General features: G+C 44.0%; 1 protein-coding gene across 3 annotated transcripts in view; it reads right to left on the bottom strand.

Moving 5' to 3' along the window:
* Positions 1-15398, bottom strand: part of NPAS2 (neuronal PAS domain protein 2) — a 113582-nt gene that overhangs the window by 5103 nt on the left and 93081 nt on the right. For all 3 annotated transcript variants that reach the window (XM_034060017.1, XM_034060019.1, XM_034060018.1), the window contains exons 16-17: positions 7264-7410; positions 1090-1284 (exon numbers count right to left, since the gene is read on the bottom strand). In XM_034060017.1, coding sequence (XP_033915908.1) covers positions 1090-1284; positions 7264-7410 — 342 coding nt within the window. The remainder of the gene's footprint in view (positions 1-1089; positions 1285-7263; positions 7411-15398) is intronic.

The raw sequence follows: 15398 nt of genomic DNA on the forward strand, positions 1-15398 counted from the left end.
ACTCGAGCGATGCCGTGAGCAGTGAGCGCTGAAAGCAACGGTCACCGCCGGTAATGCCTGGCGGAGAGTCCGCCCGGCTGCTGTCAGCGTGCGAGAAGCGACGCTTCCTCACGGATTGTTCTACCCCTGGGACCTGAGCGCTCCAAAAGCAAAGCTGCCCTGGTCGTGCCGTGAAGCAGTTGAGGAGACAAATGACACTCCCATGATGGCATAGGCAAAGTTAGGGGTGATTAGCACTGCAATAAAAGCCGGGTGATGGGAATAAATCTCATTAGAGAAAAAAAAATGGTGTTTTTTCTCCTATTTATAATACGGATGCAGTCTTTATTTTAATAAGTTGTTATAATAGAGGTTAAGAGCTACAGCTGAGGGGTCTGAAGATAATGTTTTCCACCCACTCAGGGAGCAAGGAGTGGGTGGAAGCAATAGGAGCTCAGTTTTCTGTGAAGGCAGGTACAACAGGTGGGTGGAAGAGCAAACACTGGAAATGCTGAGAAACCGGCAATAAGAAATAAAAACATCCCATGTCAAAACTACTGGCCTTCACAGATCTCAGTTTCTACTGACTGAGGCTGAAATCCATTCCCCAATCCAGGAATCTGTGATACTCACAACCTGTAGGTCTCACATGAATCTCAATGTATTTCATCTGTGTGCTACCACATCAGACAGGTTTTGCTGTGTTGGTGGCATCTGACTGGATTTAAGAAGCAAGGAAGGGTAAAGCTTATTGTGAGAGATCACACTGCTGACACCACTATTGCTGGTTTCCAGTGTGGTCAGTCAGGTTTATTTCAAGATCAATGGAAGAATAGTAAGTTATCTGCACCTTTTGCATGTCCCCCTACTCAGTTTTCAAGCTGAAGCAGCTACTCAAGTAACCCGCTTGGCCAATGTTTTAAAACAGGGTTTTAAGGTGAAGTAAATGCTGTAGGGAGACCCTTCATATAGGCTGCCCTTATGTAAGAGAATAGGGAAGGAAAGGCAAAGGCACATGCAGAGGCCTTGACATACTTTTACTTGCTTGCGTAATAACAGGTCCGTGTCTTCTTTGCATATAAATGCTTGTCTGTTCAAATAAATTATTACCTGGCTCGATATCACACTTGCTTCTCTCAGTGCTTGCTGGTTCACTGTTTGTGAAGATGCAATTTGCCCTTGAAGTTGAGGACTGGGGACAAGCTGCTGCTGAGCAATGGTCCCTCTCCTCTGCTGTAGCTGTTGTGGCTCCAGCTGCTGAGTATTGCTAAAACTCAGAGACACTGTCGGTTGCTGTAAGAACATCTGGAAAAGAAGGGGGGGAGGATTTATTTACATAGCACAGCTGTCTTTGATAACAAAGGTGACAGAATTATATCCAAAGGTATATTCTGAAATGAAGTTACCACATTTCTATATTCACTATGCATCTACTGTAACTGGAAATCACTGATCTTTCCTGCATTAACAGTTCTGCTGTGTCTAGTTTCTTGGTTTCTTGTTCTGCAGGTGCATTCACTGCTGTCACAGTGTGTCCTGAAGGTACAAGTCCTCTCTCTGGGAGGCAGGTGCAGCCCTCGTAAGAGTGGTTCACTATACATTCACCATGTTCTGGGGCATCCTGACCAGAGAAAAGAGTAACTCCATGGTTTGTCAGTCCTTTAATTTTCCTTTCAAAAAACCATCCTGTCTTTCAGACAGGGCTGCCTTTGAATGTGTCTCTGGAAACTCAACACCTGACATACAGTTGGCTTGTTGGACGTTTTTAATGAGGCCACAGGCAGGCCAGAGCTCTTCGTGTTGAATGGCCGTGTCCTTATCATTGAGAAGATGTGTAAACAGACAGTCACTGTCATTTATCTGATTTCCTGTCAGGTAACTGTCACTTGATGTTCTTCCTAACTGTGCCATGCATTTGACTTGTGCAAAAGGGCTAGCAGCTCCTCTGTAAATGTTCCTGTAAATTATATACTCTCCATTCTTGCATTGCATGAGGAGCTTTCTTCTTTAAAAGTTGCAGGGTTTGGGAAATTTTTGCTTTTCAAGGGGCTATTTCTTTTGTTATAGCTGTACAACGGAAAAAGACATCTTTAAAAACTATGAATTATTAATGCTACAATCTGTCTTTGCAGTATTTTGAACTGAGCCTCTTGCCACCAAGCACTATACGGAAATACGCATCCCACGTAGTTGAAGGCAGTTTTGGATCTGATTCTGATTCCACACCACTGCTATGTGTGTGGAACTCCATTAATTTAAGCAGAGCTACTTAGGGTTTAAATGAAATGAAAATCAGAATTATTCCCTTCATTATTCATTGATCAGTCTCATGCCTAGCGGTACAGCTGAGGTACACTCAATAATTAGTACACCTTTCTGCAGCTTATTGCTATATTAACAATTCCCTAAACTATCATGTCCCCTCTAATTTTTCTTGGAAAAAAAAACCCATTCCTTTCTCCAAAGGACAATGCATTGCTTTTCTTTGCATAAGTGTGGGTTGATCCATCATGTCTGTACTTACTTATCTAGCTTTTAAAACACAGGTTTTATTTAAATATGATAATTTAAAAAATTAATTTCTTCATGACAAGATCTTAGAAAAAAGATACAGTCAAAGCTTACATTAATCAGCTGGGAGAGGGGGGCAATTAAGGGAAATGTTAATGGACCCAAAGCAACGGCTTGTTTCAGGTGCTGTAGGCTAACTGCAGCTCAAAGATGTCTGATCGAAATAAATGGGTCAAGTAACAGAGTTGTGGCTGTTCGCAGCAGGTCTGAAACTAGCTCTGAGCTCTGAGTTTTCTTTTGAAAACACTGCTCAGTGAGTTTGGAGCCATTACATATCAGAAAGACAGATGGTCTCACAACTTCTGCCAAGTAAATAGGTCTTATTATGAATAAATCAAAGACAAATCATGAAAATTCATTTTCCTGTTTATTTTCTGTATATAGAAGCTCAGCTTTGGACATGTTTAGTAAATGAACTCACTTGATTAACTCTAGCAATGAAACTGATTGACATTGATATGAAACCCGATATAAAACATTTGATATAAAGTTCAGAACAGGTAAAGCAAATAGTGTGTTTCAAAAATGTGATGGGGAGTACAAGCCTACTTGTACTGAAGCCTACTGGTACTAGCCAGATCACTGCAAGTTAAGACCTTTAGGAAGATTATCTCAAGTGTCCTTCCTATATGTGGTGCACAGCGCTGGAGAAATAACTGAGTTCATCCAGTGCAAAATTAACATCTATCACTGTGAATGTCAGGCAGTGTGCGAACTTGCAGTGAACAACTTACTTTGCAGGGACCTGCCTGTGTGCATGCTTCACTTGCAGATGAAGGCCAAGGAACTTATCCTTGAAAGAAAGCAGAGTAACCTACTTTGCAATTACCAGAGTGTGCCACTGGGTAAGAGCGTGCACAGTTAATAGTTGGCAGTGAACACACTCTTAAATTTACAATCAAGCTTATCCCAGCAAACCAATCTTGTTTGTTCCTGTGTTCATATCCTGAGAGGGCTCTGAGTGTTTCATACCTAGGGACCCTCTTTTCCATTGTAACAGTCAAAGCAGCATCATTACCATCTGAATATAAATGCCCTGGAAAAAACAAGCTGAGGGCAGGAAGCAATGGTGCCATTTAACCCGTGTCTCTGCAGAACTGGAAAACTCAAGGTGCCTCATCAAAACAAGAATTAACCTGAAAGAGGTTGGAAGCATGGAATTTCTACCTGCCTACCTAAGCCTAAAAGCAAGAACATGCTTCATTTGTACAAAATTTAACCATGTTTTTTTTCATAATGTGCCCTTTTTGTGATAGTACTGCCTGAATTCCCCTGAAACACTGAAATATGTCAGCTTTAAGTATAAAGAGAAACTGTCTAATAGAGAATGAAATCTTGCCCACTCTTAAGCAAATCCGAGTAGATAAATTAGGAGCCCCCTAACTGCGTTGCTGCTAATGACATGGCTCATGGCTGATTTTGTGGACTGCAAGGTCAGTGAAGCATCTTACAAATACTTTTTAATTGGCCAGCTTGTTAACATAAGCAGAAAAGCAGCAAGGGAGGGGAGGGGCTTTCTGACACTTCTGCCCCCTCATTCCAAGATAGATGGTCCCTACACAGCTAATGGGTGTATCACATTGGCAAGACATCATGAGGAAAACATCTCTCTGACTCTACCTGTCCTTTGGATAATCAGGGCATTATAGCCTTTGGGCTCGTCATTACAGGCATCAAGACTCTTTATGTGAAATATGTGAAGATAAGCACTGCACTGGGGAGCTGAGATTCGTGGATTTTGAAGGGAGCCTGGTTTGCAAATGATAGGTGGCTATGGATGGTCTCATTTGTAGTTCTTGCAGGCTGATCAGGCTCAGCCCTTCTGCCTTCCACCCCATCCACAATTCATTAGCTAGACTGTTCAAATCTGGAGCAGACACAGCATCCTTCAGACTTCTGAGGTTACTCTTGCTGCTCTTGTCCTTCACGCTTTTGTTTGGTAGGAAAAGCAGTAATAGGGATTTAATGGGGTTTTGAACACTTTTGTTCAGGGCCCACAAACCTCCTGCTAGTTTCATCTTTCATCACACAAGGCTCTTGGAAATACTTTCTGATGCAGACTACTGTGCTCAACATCTGTCCGATTGGGAAACTGTTTCTTGGTGGACTGCGGTACTGCAGTTTTGAAGATCCCTGAAGGAAATGGAAATGGGGTTTAATTCTCCACAGAGCAACCTGTACAACTTCTGTGTGGAAGTGAATGAACCAGTGGGGAAGATATGTTAATAAATCAGCTAATGAGGGAACACTGGAGAACACTTCCCCCTTTTCAGACAGCCTGTGGCACTCCCCCATGCTTACAGCTCTTCCTCGCAGAATATTAAAGAGACCAGAAATGTGCTTGATAGTAATCTCACCTGTTTGCTACAATGCTTTGTAGCTCTGATAATAGACACAGATCAATGTCTGCAGACATCCAGCTCCCTGAATGATCAAAATACGTGCTGCAAAGCACATGGTTGGATTTCTGATTTAAGTTTACTCCTCGTTGCTTGTGAGTCACAAAAGTGCTTCTTGCAAAAGTGTGAATCTTTCTTTTGAGTTGCCCTTAGTCAAATAAAGACAAAGCTAATTCCTGGTCTCTCTCTATCCTTACAAACAGCACAGTAATTTCTTTGTGCTTGTTTGTTTATTTAACCTCGAGAAACTGGGGGAAGGAAGAGGCCCTGACTGTGAGCCAGTGTGACCGCTCACATCTCGTTGCTTTGATTGCTCTAAAGACACTGAAAGGCACCCAGACTATGGAGGATCACCCTCCCCGTCCAACATTGCCCCTGCAGGCAGATGTGCAGCCCCTTTTGTTTCTGAGCTGCCCTCCGTTCCCCCTGCCTCTCAGTTCTGCTGGGAAATGGTCAGTACTGACACTAGAGAACTTGTACTGGTCTGAAAAGACTTTGTCCAACCTGATGCAGTCTTCAAGAGGCAGAGGATCACCCAAGTGGTGTATCTCAGAGCTACAAATTGGTATGGGAAGGGCAGTACAGAACTACCCACTATTTACCCACTGGGCCTCCTCTTCTCTCTGCTTGAGCTCCCTGTGAGCATATCCGAGAATCTGTCCCATGGTCTTTGGGTTATTAAATGCACTTCAGCGCATATGGGAGACAACTTTCTAAAAATAAAATCAGTTTCCTGCATATAAGAATGTGCTCTGATCTTCTATTTTTGCCTGAATTATACATTAACAAAAAAAAAAATGAGTGTATGTGACTGTTGAAGGCCTCACCAGGAGCAAGTAATGGTTTTCACCCAATTAAAAAGAAAAGAAGTGAGAATATCATGTCTCTTGATATTCATAATAACAATAATAGCTTTCAGACATATGACATGATTCTGAACTGAAGGCCAGTTAATTGCAGAGAGACTTTCCCTTCCCATTAATCAAAATCAGTGCAGAACCAATAGAAGAAATGCACTGAAGTTAAACCTAGTCTACTCATATGCTTATATAGCACCAGGAACAGGGAGTCCTAGTTTTGGGACCCACCATTGCTATTTTGTGTAACAGCAGTGCACATGCAGCAACTTAAGTGGCAAAGTTTCTAATTTGGCTTCAGTGATCCCTAATTGCCTAAACATACAATCCCAATTTGTTTCAATATGTGAAACTGCGCTTCACAGATGCTGATGATGGGTGAAAGTCTATTTCTGTGGAAGTCAGGAGCAAAATCCCACTGATTTCATCAGGTCCCAGGTTTTCATCTGGTGCTTAAAATGTTCTTTGAGACATTCATTTGTGCGACAGAGCTTGTCTTCTAAAAAAATCTTGTTAGTACAGTATTCACAGTGGGTCCCCAATGCAGCATTTCAAGCAAGGGTGATTTAACCTGGCATCTATAGTTAAATTATGAGAAACATAGAAGTAATCATCCCACATCCAGAAAACTTGCATAAAACTGGATAATTTGCCCATTTGTCATTAAATGAAACCGGCGATATACTGAACTTCCTATTATTTCTGAGGTTTGCTAGACAGAAGAGGTTGTACAAAGCAGATACTGTACTTGGTGAATTAAAAGCAGATACTGTACTTGGTGAATTCTAGCTCTGTGTAGGAGGTATTAGAGGCAGAGTAGTCAGCCTCACCCTCAAGGCTTAAGCTGGTCCAGTGAAGAACAAATTCTGACACCTTCCAGGTGTGAACAAATGATCATCAGCAGAGGTTTGTTTTTTTTAATGTGACAAGGAAATGAACCTGATGTGCTCTGTATCTGGGCTGGGGTAGGATCAGGAAAACAGGGAGTGGTGAATGAAAGAGATGAGCACTGCCTAAAGGAGGGCTGTTGGCTAAGGAAAAGCTGGACAGACAAGATACCAAGCACAAGTGATACCAACATGAAGCAAGCAGTGACTGGGTGGAAGCTGATGAACTGGAAAGGCATAATAACTGGTAAGTCTGAACTTGAATGTTTTTCTACTACAGCTGCTCAGTCTGAAGACTCAGTAAACAAAGTGTTAAAATGCTACTGTAAAAGACCCGACTTCTCATCCTAAGCTTGAGGTATTTCTCCATTCACTTCTTTCAGAGGGCTCTTAAATCATTCTAGGCATAGGTTACTCAAGAGGCTTTCAGAGGGTAACATCCTCATTCAAATGAGCTGGTTTCCACATGTCCAAAGTTCCTGGACTCTGGAGCTAATTTTAAGTTGCCAACCCTACCAATAGCCACATGAGAGAGGATGGTTTTCTATACCTCTTCCAGCAGTAACATACCTGTATGCTGGAGTCCTGGACCAGGCAGAGCTGCTCCTGTATCTTCTGGAGCTCCTCCTGCTGCCACCGGATGTTGGCCTGTAGGATCCGGGTACGCTGCTCTAGCTGGTCCTTGATGGTCTGGAACATGCTGAACTGTGCCGAGAACTAGAAAGAAAAAAGTGGGAGAAAATCAGTCATTATAATACAAACAGGCCTCAGTAAACATTGTTTTATAAGAAGTTATTGTTTCTTGATTGTAAGGAACAGCCAAGGAATAGAAGATGTGTTTGTAACATACTAACATCTAGGCAGAGATAAATCTGTGTATTTTCAGTTTTATGCACATATATATTAAATTACTTCAGTTAGAATGTTCTGCTTACAACTGACTCTGTTCCGCTAGGGAATATCAGAAGGACTGGTTTTTGAGAGTATGTGTCATGGGTTCAGCCGTGGCAGTCATTTTTCTCCTTCTTGTAGCTGGTGCAGTGCTGTGTTTTGACTTCTGGGCTGGGAACAGTTGCTTGATAGTGAGCATGTTTTGAGGGTGTTTTTGTTCAAGGCCTTTGTTTTTGTTCAAGTGCCTTTTGTTCAAGGCACGTGTTCTGCCGGGGAGGAGGAGAGGCCGGGAGGCAGAAGAGACAGGACACCTGACCCAGGCTAGCCAATGAGGTATTCCATACCATAGCACATGATGCCCAGGATGCATACTGGGAGAGAGAGAGCTGGAGGGGTGGAGCTCGGGAGGAAAATGGAGGAAGGAGCACGCGGTGCTCGGCCGGGCAGGGTGGGGTGAGTTATGGGTCGGTGGCTGGTGGGGTGTTGTATTCTTTTCACTTGTTGTTTGCTGTATCATTATTATTTGTAGTGGTAATGGCAGTAGGGGTTTTGTGTTATGCCTTAGCAATTAAACCGTTCTTATCTCAATCCATGGGGGCTACATTCTTTGGATTTTCCTTCCTAACTCTCAGGGAGTTGGGGGACTTGGTTTAAACCACGACAGTATGCTACTTTAAAATATCAAGAGCATCTTAACTAGAGAGCAAATCATAGAATCATAGAATCAACAAGGCTGGAAAAGACCTTTAAGATCACCAAGTCCAACCGTTACCCCAGGACTGCCAAGACCACCACTAAACCATGTCACTGAGGGTCTCATCTAAATGTTTTTTGAACACTTCCGAGAATGGTGACTTCAGCACTTCCCTGGGCAGCCTGTTCCAGTGCTCAGTGTTCAGTGAAGGAATTTTTCCTAATATCCAGTCTAAACCTCCCCTGGCACAGCCTGAGGCCATTACCACTTGTCGTATTGCATGTTACTTGGGAGAAGAAACTATCCCCCACCTCACTAAAACCTCCTTTCAGGTAGTTTTAGAGAGCTATATGGTCCCACCCCTCGAGCCTTCTCTTCTCTGGACTAAATAACCCCAGTTCTCTCAGACACTCTTCATAAGACTTCAGTGCATTATTTCTATTAGACTGTAGTTTGGAGCCCTTATGGCATAGCTGCATATTCCGGACATGTTTTACTTACATTTTCCTTTTTCCTCACTGAAATAGCAGTGCTGCAACGCTTTATTCTGCTGATGACTTACTGTAGCATCACATAACAGCTGACCACAACAAACAATTTCTAGATCTCTACAGCTGAGTACTAGTCAAGCTACAAAGGAATGCTCATTAAGCCATTTTTATATGTGATGTAAAATGAATAGCTTAGCTCAGTGGGAGAAAGGCTGCTCTAAATAATAGCATAAAATGTAGATCGCTAATCAGGGTGAAGAAGAAAGTGCAGCCTTCAGTAGCAGCAGTACCTACCACAACAGGCAGTCATTCAAGACGTGTGGAGGGGACTAACACAGCAATAAATTCTTAGTTTTATTTGGTGTTCTTGGGTATGATTCAAAGTCCACTAAAGTTAATTATTATTTTAATAGGTTTTGGAATAGTTGCTTTGCATGAGCTCATATTCCAAAAGCAGTCTTTGGAAAAATACAAAACACTCCAAAAGATCTGTGAGCTTTTCTGTATTTGAGGCACCTAAGACCTCTCTGAAAACATGTAGTGCTGTGAGGGTCCAGGCAAAAGAAAATGAATAATTTTGCTGTGACTTAAAAATGGTGCTCCATTCCTGTGGCTGTTCCAGTGGCCCTGTGCTAGCGCCTTCCTGCTCCATAGACATGACCCGGCTTACACCATTTCTGGCTTTTTTACCAGGAAAACAAAAATGGTAAGAAGAAGGGAATTATGGAGCACTCTAGTGCTAGTAACGCTGTATGGTTAAATGAAATCTCTGGCTACTTACAGAAACCTAGATGTGACTGTTCTGATTTGTCCTGTACAATGTCAAGTTAAATACTTGAAAGTACCTTCACATTCCCTCTAGCAAAGCTGAGATATCCAATGGTGTTTAGGTGAGAAAGGGCAAAAACTTCAGAGGGTTTATTTCTATTTACCAGGTGGAGAGCAGCTTTCCAGCACTATCTGGGAGGTCACTGCACAAAGAGTAGTGGCAAGGTGGAAGGGAGATTCATGGCCCTCCTGGTTAGGGGGAAGAAAGGGCTGCTAAGGTGGCACATGCAGTTGTGGCTAGCAGAAGCTCTCAGAGCCCACTTTGGTGGCAGAGGTGTTTGCAAGTGTTTGCTGCTTGTGCCACCTGCCCAAGGAGATAATGTGAGCACTTGGCCTCTGGTGCTGTGATTCATGTCACTTTTGCCTTCAAACAGCAGCACTGTCATCTGCAACCCCATCCTCTCCCAGAGCAGAAAAATGGTGTCAAAGCTCCTGAAGGGAAGTTTGTGTTACTTTTTTTTGATGTTAAAGGGGAGAAATCAGAGCTGGGTCTCTCTCTTTCTAGTCCATGTATAAGGTATTAAATGGGAATGGATGAGTGGAAACCTCTGATGTTTGGAAACAAGTGCCCCAAAGGAGCAGCTGGTGCTGCTTGTCATAGCATGACTCTGTTTCTGAAGAATCCCTGGGACCCTGATTTTAGGAGTGGAATGACGCTATGTAGCAACGCCTTGTTTAGATGAGATGCAGCTAATTCCTGCCTTAACCTGACCGTATAGGAGGAATTTTTAAAAAGGCAAACTAATTCTCCCTATATGACCTGTTAGTGCTTCTCTGAAGTCTTTAAAAGGGCCCTTATCGGAAAGGAATTAAAAGCAATTTTAGCCAAAAGCTTTGTTTTATCTGCCTGGCTTGCTGACAGTAGACTTTTCATTACTGTGTGAACTCCTTGAAGGCACTTTGGGAAAGGAACCCAATTTTCATCAATTAATAAATGTAAGCAATTTTATGACAGATAATTTTAAAATCATTTGATACTTCAATAAGAAACAAAATCCATTTCCAGATGTTAGTTTTGAATTTGATTTTGTCTTGCGAAGTCACACGCCAGAATAATTGCTGTGGATTTTACGTTATTGTTCCTTAATTATTTTTTTTTGCATCACCTTCTTACAATTAGCATATTCATGCACAATTGTCTTTTTGTTCTCTTTTTCATGTGCTTTTTGTATTAATACATTTAACAACAACAATTATACAGTAAAAACATTAGAGTGAAAGCTGTTAATGAGGAAAACAAGGGACAAGGAACTTTCTCATTTGCCTTTTTCCCTTTCTCACACTGTCATGGGTTCAGCAGTAGCTCATGCTCTGCCAGTGAGGAGGGAGAGATAGGGCGCCTGGTCTGGGCTAGTCGGGGAGGTATTCCATACCACAGCACGTCCTGCTTGGGGAGGGGACCGGAAGCTAGCCGGGAGGGAAGGAGTTAACACGCCGGGCTGAGCTCGGGAAGGGAAGGGGAAGCTCGGGCTGGGGCTTCCGGCGGAGGGGTTCCGGCTGCTGGCCTCGTGGCGGCGGGTGGTATCGTATTCTCTCTCTCTGTTTGTCTCCTCTAACTTTGATTTGTTATTGGTACCGGTAGTTTACTTCTGTTATACCTTGATTGCTGGACTGATTTTACCTCGATCCGTGGGAGTTGTATCCCTTCGGCTCTCCTTCCCATCCCTCCGGGAGTGGGAAGGAGAGGGGGGGGGAAGGGGAACAGAGGGGGAACTGTGCAGATTTAGTTTAAACCGTTTTTATCTCAATCCGTGGGGGCTACATTCTTTAGATTCTTCTTCCTAACTCTCCGGGAGTAGGGAGACTTGATTTAAACCACGACACTTTTTTGGCGCCCAACGTGGGGCAGAGGGTTTGAGATAAGAACAGATCTGAGCGGATTTATAGTCATTTGTCACAATGCTGTTTTATTGGCTCTCACAGTTTTTTCTCTTGCTCTCACGGTTTCAGGATTTTACCAATTACTTTTCATATATACTAGCTGTGTTAGTGTTTATCAATCATGGGATTTGGGCTAAGGTTCTGGTCTCATTGTACTTTATGGTAATGACTTGTAATACAATAGAAACATTAATCATGAAACTGATTTGGTTTATGCTCCCGGTATGGTCACCAACTTTATATTTTGGGAGGTATATAATAGAAATGCTTGGGAATTTCACATCTTTTTTCTCCTTCTCGGGTGGTCAACCTGTGAAGGAGACATTCTGCTATCCTCCCAGTGTTCTCTCCAGATGGTCTGCAACATCATTTGAGGGTTTTGAAGTTTTTGAATGGCCTTTCAATACTGTTGAGACTTGTATGCTGATTGCGATGGGGATCGCCATATTAGCACGCATACAGAGTGTGTTTTGCCCACAGTTATTTCATCTGATTTCAAGAGTTAAGCGGAGTCAGGTCTGGTCCTGTGTTGGGGTTAAACGACGAAATAGGAGGACCAGGAAATCTTCCCAGAGGCTGGATAGTCATGAGTGGCAGGGTGTATGGGATAGTATGGGCAAGCATCTAGGTCAGTGGGCCCCTCCAGTACTTTGGAATTTTACTCCTGAACAAGTGAAGAATCCGGAAGAATTAGTAAAACAGCTAAATGAGGTGTGTTGTCGTCCTGGCCATACCAGAGATGGACAAATTACAGCAACGTGCTGGGGCTTGGCCTATGCTTATAGGGCCTTGATCGACATTGTCCAACATCTTCAAAAGGAGAAAAATGCCCCTGGATCTGATAGCAACACAGAAGTCAGCGCAGCTGTTCCAATTCCAAGTACAGCAGCTACACCATCCCCAGTAGTAAGTACAGTTGCTACCCAAACTGCTACCCCAGCAACAAGTACAGCAGCTACTCAAACCTCGACTGCGATAGACAGTGCAGCTGAACTACAGGACCAATTCGTACCAATATCGGTTGCTCCTGTACACAAGAGAAAAACCAAAAGAGAGGCAAGAAGGACGAGGCAGGATGAAGAAACTACGCATCCACTACCTGGTCTAGTATCTGATCAGGGGTCATCATCACACGACGAAGAAGAAGAGGTGACTTCTCGATCTCGGACCTCAACTGAGCTGCGGAATATGCGAAAAGATTTCACCCGTCAGCCAGGGGAGCACATCATCACCTGGTTGCTCCGATGTTGGGATAGTGGGGCCGATGGTCACGAACTAGCAGGTACAGAAGCCAAGCAGCTGGGGTCACTTGCTAAAGAAGGGGGAATTGACAAAGCAATTGCAAGAGAGAAAAAGTCCCTCAGTCTTTGGAGGCGGCTTTTGGCAGCTGTGAAAGAAAGGTTTCCATACAAGGATGATGTTATGAGTCGTTCGGCCAAGTGGAATACTATAGACAAAGGCATCCAGTCCCTGAGGGAATCAGCTATCGTAGAGATGATTTATCACATCAAGCCGAATAATGGGGATATACCCATAGACCCAGATGAAGTCGAATGCACACGACCCATGTGGCGAAAGCTTACACGAAACGCACCGTCGTCATATGCCCATTCATTGGCAACGGTAACTTGGAATGACATAGTACCACCAACAGTGGATGAAATGGTTCATAAACTCCGAGAATTTGAAGACAATCTTACCCCTTCCATCATCTCAGCTGTGGAAAAAATGTCTCAGGATCTCAGACAGGATCTCAGACAGTTGAGGGATAATCTGTCTGATTTATCTAGCTCTTCACGTGTGCCAATACGTGTTTCAGCTATTAACAAAAGGCGTCCTATTGCTCGAGAGAGAAGATATATAAGATACACACCACGGGCCACCCTATGGTTTTACTTGCGGGATCACGGAGAAGACATGACAAAGTGGGATGGAAAACCTACTTCAGTCTTGGAGGAACGTGTGGGTGAATTGAAAAGAGGAGCAAGGGCCAAGATTGATCGCCCCATGAGAGCTGCAGCTTCAGTCTCTGGTGAACAGGTTCCCAGATGGAGCGGAAGAGCTGATTTTACTCCAGCTCCTGTGATAAAGAAGAATGATCCATTTCAATACGACTTAGGTGTCCAAGATTCTGACGACGATGACTATTAGAGGGGCCCTGCCTCCAGCCAGGTGGAGGTAGGGGACAATCGTATTTACTGGACTGTGTGGATCAAATGGCCTGGCACATCAGTCCCACAGAAATATAAGGCTCTAGTTGATACCGGTGCACAGTGTACCCTGATGCCATCAAATTGTCAAGGGGTGGAAACCATCTATATTTCTGGAGTGACAGGAGGGTCCCAAGAGTTGACTGTACTAGAGGCTGAAATTAGCCTGACTGGGAAGAAATGGCAAAAGCACCCCATTGTGACTGGTCCAGAGGCTCCATGCATCCTTGGCATAGACTACCTCAGGAGGGGGTACTTCAAAGACCCAAAAGGGTACCGGTGGGCTTTTGGTATTGCTGCTTTGGAGACTGAGGAAGTTGAGCAGTTGTCCACCTTACCTGGTCTCTCAGAGGATCCTTCTGTTGTGGGGTTGCTGAAAGTCGAAGAACAACAAGTGCCAATTGCGACCGCAACAGTGCACCGGCGGCAATATCGCACCAATCGAGACTCCCTGATTCCCATCCATAATCTGATCCGTAGACTGGAAAGGCAGGGAGTGATCAGCAGGACCCGCTCACCTTTTAATAGCCCCATATGGCCAGTGCGAAAGTCTAATGGAGAGTGGAGACTAACAGTAGACTATCGTGGCCTGAATGAAGTCACACCACCATTGAGTGCTGCCGTGCCGGATATGTTAGAGCTGCAGTATGAATTAGAGTCAAAGGCAGCCAAGTGGTATGCCACGATTGATATTGCCAATGCATTTTTCTCAATTCCTTTGTCGGCAGAGTGCAGGCCACAGTTTGCTTTTACTTGGAGGGGTGTCCAGTTCACTTGGAACCGACTGCCCCAGGGGTGGAAACACAGCCCCACCATCTGCCACGGACTGATCCAGACTGCACTGGAACAGGGGCAAGCTCCAGAACACTTGCAATACATCGATGACATTATTGTGTGGGGTAATACAGCAGAAGAAGTTTTTAAGAAAGGGAGGGAAATAATCCAAATCCTGCTGAAAGCCGGTTTTGCCATAAAACGGAATAAAGTCAAGGGACCTGCACGGGAAATTCAATTTTTGGGAATAAAATGGCAAGATGGACGTAGACATATCCCTACAGAAGTGATCAATAAGATAACAGCAATGTCTCCACCAACTGATAAGAAAGAAACACAAGCTTTCTTGGGTGCTGTGGGGTTCTGGAGAATGCACATTCCAAATTACAGTTCAATCGTAAGCCCTCTCTATCATGTGACCAGGAAAAAGAATGATTTCAAATGGGGTCCTGAGCAACAACAAGCCTTCGAGCAAATTAAACGTGAGATAGTTCAGGCCGTGGCCCTTGGACCAGTCCGGACCGGTCCAGATGTGAAAAATGTACTGTACACCGCAGCTGGGGAGAATGGTCCTACCTGGAGTCTTTGGCAGAAAACTTCAGGGGAGACTCGAGGTCGACCTCTTGGTTTTTGGAGTCGGGGATACAAAGGCTCGGAGGCCAATTATACCCCAACGGAGAAAGAGATATTGGCAGCTTATGAAGGGGTTCGAGCTGCTTCGGAGGTGATTGGCACTGATGCACAGCTCCTTTTGGCACCCCGCTTGCCAGTGTTGGGCTGGATGTTCAAAGGCAGGGTCTCCTCTACACATCATGCAACTGATGCTACTTGGAGTAAATGGGCTGCACTAATTACACAACGAGCTCGGATAGGAAATCCCAGTCGTCCAGGCATTCTGGAAGTCATCATGGACTGGCCAGAGGGCAAAGATTTTGG

Source organism: Melopsittacus undulatus, chromosome 2, assembly GCF_012275295.1.
Source record: "Melopsittacus undulatus isolate bMelUnd1 chromosome 2, bMelUnd1.mat.Z, whole genome shotgun sequence".
Lineage (NCBI taxonomy): Eukaryota > Metazoa > Chordata > Aves > Psittaciformes > Psittaculidae > Melopsittacus > Melopsittacus undulatus.